The sequence below is a fragment of the Cryptotermes secundus genome, unplaced genomic scaffold (assembly GCF_002891405.2).
Source record: "Cryptotermes secundus unplaced genomic scaffold, Csec_1.0 scaffold559, whole genome shotgun sequence".
Lineage (NCBI taxonomy): Eukaryota > Metazoa > Arthropoda > Insecta > Blattodea > Kalotermitidae > Cryptotermes > Cryptotermes secundus.
In genome coordinates, this window is record NW_019718620.1 from 342,918 (window position 1) to 354,974 (window position 12,057).

At 42.6% G+C, this 12,057-nt stretch overlaps 1 protein-coding gene across 1 annotated transcript in view; it reads left to right on the forward strand.

Annotated features, from left to right (window-relative positions):
* LOC111862115 (serine protease 30) overlaps positions 1-10,811 on the forward strand; it is a 27,613-nt gene extending 16,802 nt beyond the window's left edge. The window contains exons 2-7 of the mRNA XM_023847256.2: positions 4,485-4,558; positions 5,944-6,079; positions 6,214-6,383; positions 7,968-8,142; positions 8,838-9,041; positions 10,556-10,811. Coding sequence (XP_023703024.1) covers positions 5,989-6,079; positions 6,214-6,383; positions 7,968-8,142; positions 8,838-9,041; positions 10,556-10,686 — 771 coding nt within the window. The 5' untranslated portion in view covers positions 4,485-4,558; positions 5,944-5,988 and the 3' untranslated portion in view covers positions 10,687-10,811. The remainder of the gene's footprint in view (positions 1-4,484; positions 4,559-5,943; positions 6,080-6,213; positions 6,384-7,967; positions 8,143-8,837; positions 9,042-10,555) is intronic.
* The last annotated feature ends 1,246 nt before the right edge of the window (positions 10,812-12,057 follow it).

Below are 12,057 nucleotides of genomic sequence, written 5' to 3' on the forward strand. Positions count from 1 at the left end.
AATTATACCTGAGTTGTCACTTTAATAATTGCTTAAATGTGGGCAGTTCTACAATTGTTTTCTAAGGCGAACTCAATCTGTCAATCTATCATGGATAATGCAAGATTTCTTGCATTCAATTCTGGTTAAATTTCTATTTCTGCTGTCTTTGTTTCCTTGTGTTTCTTATGTATTTTAATTTCTGCCTCAGACAGGCCACCATAAAGAAATTTATTGAATTGAATTATTGTTGTTGTAGTAAACAGCATCTCTACCTGGTGATAGCCCTTGTTATGGCGTGAAGGGGAGGGGGCGTGGAGATACCTCCACCGCTTCCGCCACTGTACCTCTCTCTAGCTGTCGTTCTACACTTATCTCCTGCCGTGATGACGGAGGGCGAGGAAATATCCCTCTCCGTCACCCTGTTTAGTATGCTGCCACCATCTTGGTAATTCAAGAAATCTCGTACTTATCTTAGCTTGCATTACTGTCTGGGTTAAACCGTAATTCGCCGAAGCTTTGGGAAGTCCTGGAGTCGGAGGAAGGGGGGTAACACTCGAGGATATGTGTGGTTGAATTAAACTCATACACATTCCTAGCCTATTCTATTTACCTGCGTCGTTATATACACTATATACACACTGTGCCGACGTTTGTCGCAGCGTCTCATCATGTCCACCTCCTGTCACCCTGCTGTCGGTATTCTATGCTTGGAATCACTGAATGAACCTAGCCCATCTGATTAGCCTATCTCTCCCGGGTTACACTTTACACTTTACACTTAATGATCATGGCTATATGAGATGGTTTCACTTACTTGAGCTGAAGATGAGGAGGCTCGCCATCACGATCCCGCGTCCACTCATGGTCACCATTGTAATACTAATGTAATAATGACATTAATAAGAATAGTGTAATAGATCTGAATAGAATCGAATCGGATCGAATAGGCAGAAAGCCAAAAAGCAAAAGCTAAAAAGCTAAAAAGCCAAAAAGAAGCTCCTAAAATGGTTCGTCTCGGGTTTTTATAACCTCTGCTCGCTGACTCGTCGTCTTCCGGGTATAGGGGTCCTCCTACCCTGACGTGAGTTTGGGTCGGTGTAGCTTGATTATTGGTTGTCAATCAAAAAGGGGTTGATTCTTTTGGTAGGCCGCCTCCTCCTACTCAGCATTTTCCGTCTGCCATAGTGCTTATGGCCCATTTCATATAGCCCTTCCGCATTGTCAGCGGTTTACGCTGCCGCGTTAACATTCTGATTAGTCAGGAATTGCTTGTACTTCCTTGTAGACCCAAGCTCTCCGGTTCATGTCCTTATTACAGTTCAGTTTTTGTTTTTTGTTTCTTTTTTCAATCGTACCGTCTAATTGTAGGGATTCCAAATTTACCCAAAAAAAAACTACATCTACATGTACGTAACCTTTGCTCCATCACAGGATTTAATAGCCCCTCTATGGAGATGAATGAATGACGTTTAAACTTTTGAATTAAAACATGTTAAGAGGATTGGGTCTGAAAATTATGGACCAAACTGAATATCACGTACATTTGGCAACATAGGCTGCAATTATGTGAGATTATAGGATAAATGAGACCGCCTCTGTGGTCTAGTGGTCAGAGTTCCTGGCTATAGATCCAGAGGTTCCGGGTTCGATTCCCGGCGCTACCAGATTTTTTTCTGAGAAGTAGTGGGTCTGAAACGTAGTTGAAGGAAATAGCGGTTCCAGTCTAGAAAACCGAGAATAAAGGGCGTGAGGATCCGTTACGCTAACCACGCGACGCTCTCTATCCGCAAAAGTTGGCACTAACTTCGCCGACAAGCGGCGATCTCTCGGTCAGTATAGTTCGCTTGCGGACTACAGACCACTGAGTTTGTTTGTTATAGGATAAATGTAAAGTTGATCCTGTGGTTAATTAATTAATCACTGCGTGTTGGGGTGGAAGCGAGTGGTCATATTCACGGCCAGGTCACTTTAAACTCAGGTGAAGAGCCACCGGTACCCACTGAATATGAGGCCAGATGTGCACTGGAGCGGTCTGGACGCTATGTAACAGAGAAATCTTCTTCCCTTGCCGGGAATGGAACCCAGGCCGTCCAACCTGTAGCCCATCGTTACAAGACTCTAGAAACGACTGTTGGCATTTCAATAATCTATAACCTCGTAATCGGGACGAGTCCCGCAGTAGTCTCTGTGTTATCTGTGGTGGAAGCCACGGGTCTGTTGCGTCCCTTCTCCCAGAAATGCTGCCTTCTCCTGCCGCTCACCAGTCCATCAATGGCCTACAAATAAACGTCACTCTTGACGTGGGTAACAGGCCAGACTTGCGAGCGTCATTTCAGTGTCAGCTCTGATGTGAGATGAGACATGTCGCCCGACCTGGACCACTCGCAAAACAGAAGTTAAATTTGTGTTTATTCATTAGATAGAAAGGATGTTCAGACGAAAGTGTATGTCTCGGATTTGAAGTTCTTACAGCGGTGGTTGTGACGATTGTAGTCTGGTGTGAGTGTCGACATCAAGGAGGAATCTATTGACTCCACATTCAGATTTGTACCCTAAGGAAAATGAAAGCAGCAGGCTTCAACGAAACACTGCTACCCCTCTGCCAGATTACAAGGCCACACGTACCAGCAAACTGCAATCTTCTAAAATTGTGTAGTTACCACAGTCCATTTTCCTAAGTTCATGGCACGCGTCAAGACATGCAACAATCAAGACACGATGTCTGCGACATGTCGTCATGACTCAGACCGATGTGCGGTGTTTTTCATAATGTCATTCGTTTCAACTGTGCTCCTTTCTTTGCGTCATGTCGCAGACATCGTGTCTTCACTGTTACATGTCTTGACGCATGCCGGTGTGCGGCCTACCTAAGGCACGTGTAGAAGTTGGATTCAGTTGCTCAGGAATGTTCCTAATATGACATATGTGTCATGAGCCTATGAAATTTTTCCCTGACAGAACGGACCCTAATGGATCGTAGTAACTAATTCCGCCAATAGACCCCGAAGGTTCAACAATGCTGACATAAAAAAATCCACCACTAGAAATGATATTTGGTCACTTCCCAGCCACCTCATATATCTTCAAAATCTATTTCCTTAAGGTCAATCATAATTGTATTACTCCATCTCTTCCTGTGTCTTCCAAGTTGCTGCTTTCTAAAAGAAATCACTGTGAGCATTAGTTGCCTTCTTCAGTCGAACTACAGATCATTCAATTATTTACTGAAGTTAATGAGTCAAATTAAATTCTTGTTAAAGCAGGACACCACGAAATTTCACTTAGCACGGCCTCCTCGATATGTTTCGTTATAATAAGGTGAATACTCAATAGATAGCAACAATCAGAGGTTAAATCCATAGCCAGTTCTATCCAGTCCCCATCCTAATAATCAATTTCCGTGATTTTTCTTGGATAACAAAAGATTACACAACCGTGAAATAGATTCTTGCCGTTATGGAGCCGAATATTAATCAATAAACAAACAAACAAAACTCTGTGATTTTAGTCCTCAAGCGAACTATACCGACCAAGCGACAGCCGCTTGTGGGCGAAGTTTAGTGCCAACTTTTGCAGATAGAGGACGTCGGGTGGTCAGTGAAGCGATTCCCCACTGTCGTTAGTTTTGGTTTTCTAGACCGGAACCGCTATTTCCTTGAAATAGCTCCTCAATTATCATTACTAGGCTGAGTGAACCCCGTTCCAGACCCACTGCTTCTCAGAAAAAATCTGGTAGCACCGGGAATCGAACCCGGACCTCTGGATCTGTAGCCAGGAACGCTGACCACTAGACCATAGAGACGGTCACTTATCAATAAAATCATCACTAATTTTGCGATCTTACAGGAATTTGTATAATATTTTCAAATAATATTTCTCTTAGTTTCGTTGTAATTCCTGATGTCTATCAAATTGCACTTACAATGAAATGTTACAACCGACCAATTTCTTGTTTCTCCCGTGCTTTCTACATGCTGCCCCGCTCATACTTTATTATGAATATAACAGCGGAAGTGCATAGCATAGTCGGTATAGCGACTGGCTACGGGCTGGACGACCGAGGGGCGAGTCCGGGTAGAGTGAAGAATTTTCACTTCTCCATGTCGTCCAGACTGGTTCAGTTGTCTACCCAACTTCCTATACAATGGGTACCGAGGGTTCCTTTCCGGGGGTGAAGCGGCCGGGACGTGAAACTGACCACTCACCTCCGACTAGTGACGAGGTGGAGAAAATGTGATTCTATACATGCACTCCCACATACGCCTTCATGGCGTAGTGCTTAATTAGTGAAACGCAGGGACATCTTTACCTTTTTAATAGCTAAAGTGAGGAAATTATTAAAGCTTAGATTCCTATAAAATTTCTTCTGTTCCATAATGATTAACCTCTTCTGTTTCGAAATATTGTCCTTAACACATTGTATACGAACACCCACAAACAAAACTCAAGTTAGGAGTTCACCTCAGAGACTAAAATTGAAACGCAGATTATTTTAATTTCAGACTTCGAAACAGGGACCACGCTGATCAATGGTTTTCTCCTGGATTTCAAGTGCTTTAGAAAGTCAACTAAAAAAGTGAGTATTTTCTAACACAACTGTTCTGATACAGAGGATCAAGATAACAACTAAGGACTTCGTTGGAAATGGTGCATATATTTCAAAGGATAAGGATTTCTTTGCGTGTTCGTAATGAAAAGTTGAAAAAATTAGGTCAATAGCTTCGCCATTATGTTTGTCTCTCTTTATGCCTGTCTATTTGACCTATGGAACAATTCAAGAATTGCTGAGCACATTTTCATGAAATGTCTCGCTAGGGAGTTTCAGTAATATTTGCAGAAAATTTAAATTTTGTTATTAATATGATACAATAATAGCGGCAGGCATTTTACATGAAGTTGAACTCGCATCTCTGCTTTCATCTCGATCGAAGATTGCAACATATTTATTAGAGTGAAAAAAATTATTTCGAGCAAATGCGTGGATAAAATTGAAATATGAATCTGGTTGGGAAACTCTGGCACAGCGTAGACTGAGAGCCCATCTGTGCGCCCTCTACACGGCATACCCCAGGAGACGGCTTGCAAAGCGATAGGGGATAGCCTGCTTCAGCCATGCTCCCTGAGAAGAGACGATCTTATTTGGAAAGTCAGGAGCAGGAAACAAGGACCAGATGTTGGCAAATATTCCTTTGTAAATAATACCATAAAGGATTGGGCCAGTTTGCCTGCAGACATACTAGCGTCTTTCCCCTGTAAATTAAACACTTTTAGAAAGAGGGTTAGGAAAGCTGTTACTATTACAGAGGCCTTAGGCGGAGTCGAATGAATCAAATGAAGTAATGTGAAGTGTCCTTGTTCGAGTGCAGTGAAACGAACACAAGCACGTGCCCTTTTATAACTTTATATGTAATATTGTACTTTAGCGTCCTGTTGCACTGATTCTCGTCCGTGATATGTATGTATTGGCCGTCTTCTAGTGTACACAGTCTCACATGTCACTTCACTACATGTTTCGGCATTACTGTGCCATCCTTAGGTGTGTTATTTACGTTAAACTATTGCACTGCTCGCCATCATATGTCGTTTATAAAATGATTTAAAATGTATATTCATTTTATAAACGACACATGATGGCGAGCAGTGCAATAGTTTAANTAGAATGTATTTTATTCTGATTGCTAATAAATATATATATATAAAAAAATCTTAATGTTTTCTAGATTACTAAAAAGAAATTGATGGAACACGCAAGAGCTGTTATTCTGCGTGCACATTTTCTAACTTCTTTGTAGTGTACCCCACTTGCAGAATGTAAACGTATAATAACTCTGGCTTCCATTCCATTCACAATGAATATTATTAGTGAAATATAATATAAATTTTGGTGATGTTGTGGGTCTTGGTTGTACCTGAGGTGACTGATATCTCTAAACATATCTAACGGGTGCTTTCTCATCACAGAAATTTGACCAGGATCCCACGAACTAAGGAGCTGTGCGTAAGAAGATGGCAGCGCTAACAAGACTTCCTGTGATCTATCTTCTGCTCAGTCGGTTGGTTAGGACATACCCTTCAGAGGCGTTCATACAGAATTCCAGTAAGTAGATATTTCGAGATTATTTTTCTAGCTGCCTCCAAAAAAAGATCAATAGCTGTCCAGCCCGTAACCAGTCGCTATACAGACTCATTTGTACGTTGCCCAGAAGTGTGATAATGAGTTGTGTGTTGCAGCCTCGCATAGGCAAGCTCGCAGTGGAGGTTACCCCAAGTTCCCGTTACAAGAGTACCAGCCCCCAACATGCGGTACGAGGCAAGTGGCTCATGAACCTTCAAGGGCCGGTCAGCCTGCTGCTAAAATTGTGGGAGGCTCCATTGCCCCTTATGGAGCATATCCCTGGCAGGTAGGTGCTTCGCCATGAATGCGTATGTAGGATTTGCAGGCAAAGCTACATGCAGGTTGGTGTACGAAGAAGCAGTAACGCTCTAGACTTGTAGGTAGGTGTAAGGATGGTATCGCACTAGGATGCCAACGGGAGGCCATGGCGCAGCTGCCAGCGTCTCGGCCAAACTCAATGTATTTACAATATTACATAAGATAAACACCGTCTTAAGTGTAACAATTTTATTGCAGTTCTTTCTTCCTTCTCCTCACTCCACACTACATGTTTCGGCCCTAAACGGCCATCATCAGGTGTGTATTCTCACGTAGCTGTTACACAGCCTGTGCCGCTGCAGCACTTAGACATAGGGCATGTACCCTGAGAAAAAATTTTAATTTTAAAATTTGGAAAAGGAAAAGAACAGATATTTTATAGATACTTTAACTTGAATTAAATTTTTAAAAGAAAGTGCTAAATAGAAATCAAAATTAANGCATCCTAGTGTGATACCGCTCTGTCAAAGTGTGGTCATACTGTTTGAGGATTCCCAAGGTTTCCAAGCATATCCGGATGAATGCTGTTACAATATCTTCAAATAGGCAACGGTTGATTTCTTGCAAGTTATTTAATATTTACGCTGTAGCGAAGTTGGATGGGGCACTATGCTACAAGCCGGAAGGTCGCGGGTTAGAGTCACGATGAGGTGGATTTTCTCAAATTAATGAATACCACGAATCTTCCTGGGGCGTAAAGGGCGGCCGGCGCGTAAGGCTGACAACCTTACCGCCATCTGTGAGCCGACTGTCCAGAGAAAATGTGGGAGCCTCGACGTCTCACAATCCTATGGTCCTTCACGGCCTGTTACAGGGATAGCTTTTAATAATAATACTAATAATAATAATAATTCAATTCAATTCATGTTTATNGTCCAGACCGGCTCTGGGGTCCACCCAAACTCCAATCTCTTTTCCTGGGGTTAAAGCGGCCGGGGCATGAAGTTGACTACTCACCTCCAGCTAGTGCCGAGGTCAAGAAAATGTGGTTCTCTACGTTCACTCCCCCATACGCCTTCATGCATAGTGCTTAATTAGTTAAGCACAGGGACAACTTTATCTTTTTACATTTTACCTTTGGGGGCACGCGGTAGCATAGTTGGTTGAGGCACTATGCTACAAGCCGAAAGGTCGCGGGTTCAAGTCACCAATGAGGTCATTGGATTTTTTTCAGTTGACCTAATCCTTCCAGCCCCACTATGGCCCTGGGGTCTACTCAGCTTCTAACAGAAATGAGTACTAGGAATTAATTAAATAATTTTCCTGAGGAGTAAAGCGCGGCTGGCGCTGACAACCTTACCGCCATCTTTGAGCGGATTATCTAATGTGGGATCCTCAACGTCTCACAACCCTGTGGGCCTTCACGGCCTGTTACAGGGATACCTTTACTTTTTTTTTTTACTTTACCTTTTACCTTTACATAAATTGAATTATTATAATGCAGGTTGAAAATTCGTTCCAACATACTCGTATATCATTAATAATTACAGCTCATCAGGCAAGTGCCGATATGATTTATTTATGTAAAAACTGGTCTCTTTTCTCACAAAAGTTGTCTGTTGCAGTTGGACCCTACAGTAATGACATCGGACTAATCAAGGTACGCGCTCTCAGTGAAGGAGGCATCAGCTTCAACTCGCACGTGAGGCCCATCTGCTTGCCCGAGCTGCAGGCCAAGGGGGCTACGGGGTCCTGGTGCTCAGTGACGGGCTGGGGCGCTCAGAGGCGTGAGTACAGGTCTCAGTTACAATATACTCCATCTGCTACATGAAAACGTCTGCGTCATCGTTAGTTAATGACGTATGCTGTTACGTCATAATTTTAAAGTTATTAGGTTGTGTATAGGAAATAAGGTTCCCACAGCGGTGTTTATAAAGAGTACTATCTTCTGGGATATAACGCCGAGTAGCCCGTTGAGAGTCAACCGAAGTTTCGGAGGAACTTACAGCCTCCATCTTCAGGGTTGAATAATAAGCCGAGTAAGAAACGAGCGTGAAAGCAGGTGGCAGGCAAATCCCTGACTTTCTACGGACTGTACGGCATTTTATCCCACAAGATAGTACCCTTTTTGTTTTAATAATGGAGTCCAGTTGGGTCCACTCGGCACGGCGGCCACTTATTGGCCTATTGTACTGCCCCGGGTGATTATGATGATGGAGACTTTGGTGGAATGAGATAGTACCCTTACTAGATTCTATTTTCAATATAATTCCAATATTCATCCGTCAGTGGGAATTTCAGACCGTAATTTCTTCTGTAAGATTGCTTATACGAGATATGACGTAACCTGGTTCGTAGAGTGGATGGACTATATAAGTCGCAATAAGTTATACGTCATTCGATCTGTCTAGAAGTTTCCGCAGTGTGAACGAGGCGATACCAGAAGCTGAAGGAAATTAGGAGATCCTCGCTTTTGTTGCAGCCGAAGACGTGGACAGCAGTCTGTCGCAGGTTCTGCAGGTTGCGGCAGTACCCCTGTTGGATCTCGACACATGCCGTAGGGCTGACGTGTACGGAGGTCGACGCCAGTCCATCCTGGACAGTATGTTGTGCGCGGGAAGCCTGGAGGGTGGAGTAGATGCCTGCGGTGGCGATTCTGGTGGGCCCCTCGCGTGCGAGATCAACGGTAAGAAGCAACTCGGTTATACAAGGGTTGAGGTTTCCACAGATTTTTAATTGGTGTCTTGTGGGTTATGACACCGTGTAGTCCGTTAAGTAAGGGCCTACGTTTCTGATGAATATACTGCCTTGATCTTTAGGTCAGTTTTTTTTTATTGCTAGTGGAGTGGGACTAAGTCCCTTGTACTGCGGCCACTTCTGGCCTATTGTACCAGCCCCAGATGATAGGTGAGGGTGATTGTGGAGCAATTGGTGGAATGAAGATTGGCAGGGGAAACCGAAGTACTCGGAGAAAACCTACCCCAGCGCTACTTTGTCCACCACAAATCCCACTTGAGCAGCCCCCGGGATCGAACACGGGCCGCCACGGTGGGAAGCCAGCGACTAACCGCTTGAGCTATGGCGCGGCCTTTTAGGTCAGTTAGTTCAGAAGTAATTGAGGGAAAACTAAGACACAGACATGATGACACCTCAAGCATGTCTCTCCTCATAAAACTAGGAAAATTGTTAAAATGAATTTACCAAGCACTGCATACATCTAAGTGACGTTATTATACAAAATATCATGATATCACAAAGAATGACATACATACAGGGTGTCAGGATGAAAGGTATCCAAAATAAAATAATTAACCATTACAAAGGGAAACTATCAAAGTTTTGTCTGAGTATATAACTTTCTCAATAAATTTCAATGTGGGCTCTCTTGGTGGCACTACAAATACACAGACGATATTCGACCTCGTTCCGCGTTGCTTGAAGCATGTTTGGTGTTACAGTAGCCACGGCCTCCCTTATGCGGGCTTTCAGGTGTTGAAGGTCGTTGATCTTAACCTGGTAGATAATGTTCTTCACATAACCCCACAATAAAAAATCCAATGAGGTTATATCGGGCGACCTAGGAAGCCAAGCTACCTCTTCCGATCCATCTCCCAGCCATCTCTCTGTCCAGGTGATTCGTAACAGGGTAGCAGAAATGTGGTGACCCATGAGCTTAAGCAGGATATGGAAACAAGCTTTCAGAGTTTTCCTTTCCGACGACATAACCCGGATACATGTATCACAATTATTTTCCGAAATATACATTTTTTATTTCGGATACCTTTTGTCCGGATATCCGGTATTATTTTTTCGAATCTAAGTAAATACAGGTTTTGCACGAATATCAAGTCAGGCGTAATCGTTTTTCTTACAGAACACTTCAGATAGATACAGATTTGTGTACATGACATAAAACAGATATGTCGCTGATATCTGTAACATATATTTGAATCATGTCGGATTTGAGTTTCTCGCAGCTGTTTATGAAGACTTCTATCTCCTGGAATATAACTCTATGTACTCCGTTGAAAATCAACCGGCGTTTCGAAAGAACACAAAGGCCAATGGGATTTGCAAAACTGGAAACAAAGGATTTGAAAAAATGTTTCACTCCGATCACACCTTTCCACTAAATCAGTTCATTTGGCCCGTTTCGCCGTTTATCATACACAAATTAAAGCCAGCTCTCTATGATTGCAGGAAGATTCGTGCTGACGGGTATTGTCTCTTGGGGCGATGGATGTGCCCAAAAGAATCGACCTGGAGTTTACACAAGAGTTTCGCACTATGTGGACTGGATTCAGGTTGCCAAGAAAATTCTTGGGGCCTAGCGAGTGTGACAGTGTACATATTCCTACGTGTGTCTGTACATGTTAAGATATCTCACCAACGATCTCAGGATTTTATTGTAAATATTTGAGTTATTTCACCCCCACCTGTGAAAAATGTGCTATTACGTACATAAAACGACGCACCACACCTTACCACGCCCTAAATATGCAATAAATTATTATAACATTCAAACCTATCCATTATGAACGTACGTATATGTGATTGGTTAACATTCCTGTGCCTCCTCACACGTCCTTGAAAGCTGATATGTGATCGGAGCTCAGATATTTTTAAATGTTTTAGTATGTGTGTGTGTGTGAGAGATATCTTTTAAGTCATTTTAAAAACATTCTCCCTCCTACAAATAAGGCATTGAACATCCTAGGACTGATATTCCCTGAACTGACTGACTAACTTCATGAGCAAAGCCCTTCTGGAATAGCCACCGGTTGTACAGCTAGTACTTGAGAACTTCCCAACATTCTTTGGTACCCGAAGGTTCATTACTGTGTACACAAGAGCCCTCCACTAGTTCCTATCCTGAGCCAGATCAATCCAGTCCATATCATCCCATCCTATCTCCATTTAAATGTTATTCACCCACCTGCGTTTTTGTCTTCCTAGTGATCTCTTTCCTTCTGGCTCTCCAACCAATGTCCTATATGCATTCCTCTTCGTCTCCATTCATGCTACATGCCCTGTCCATCTGGTCCTCCTTGACTTGATTTTACTAATTATACTTGGCAAAGAATACATTTATGGAGGTCCTCATTGGGTAGTTTTCTCCAACCTCCCATCACTTCAGCTCTCTTCGGTCCAAATATGCTCCTCAACACTCTGTTCTCAAACACCCTCAGTCTATATTCCTCCCTCAATGTCAGAGACCAAGTTTAACATACATATAGAACCACAGGCAAAATAATTTTGTATATTCTATTTTTTATGTTTTTAGACAGCAGACAAGAAGACCAAAGGTTCTGGACTGAATGGTAGCAATCGTTCCCAAAGTTCAATCTCCTCTTAATTTCCTCTTGAATCAGGTTTTGATTTGTTATAGTAGTTTAGTTTATAGTATATAGTTTAAGTATCTTTGCTATTATCTTTGCTGTATGTGCAATAAGGCTTATCGCACAAGAAGCCTTATTGCACATACAGCAAAGATAATAGCAAAGATACTTAAAAGAAGAATTGAAAGGAAAATAGAGGATGTACTTGGAGAAGATCAGTTTGGATTTAGAAGAGGAAAAGGAACCAGGGATGCAATTGGGATGATGAGAATTATAGCGGAACGAACTTTGGAGATAGATGAAGAACTGTGTGTTTGCTTCATAGACTGGCAGAAGGCATTTGACCGGGTAAACTGGACCAAA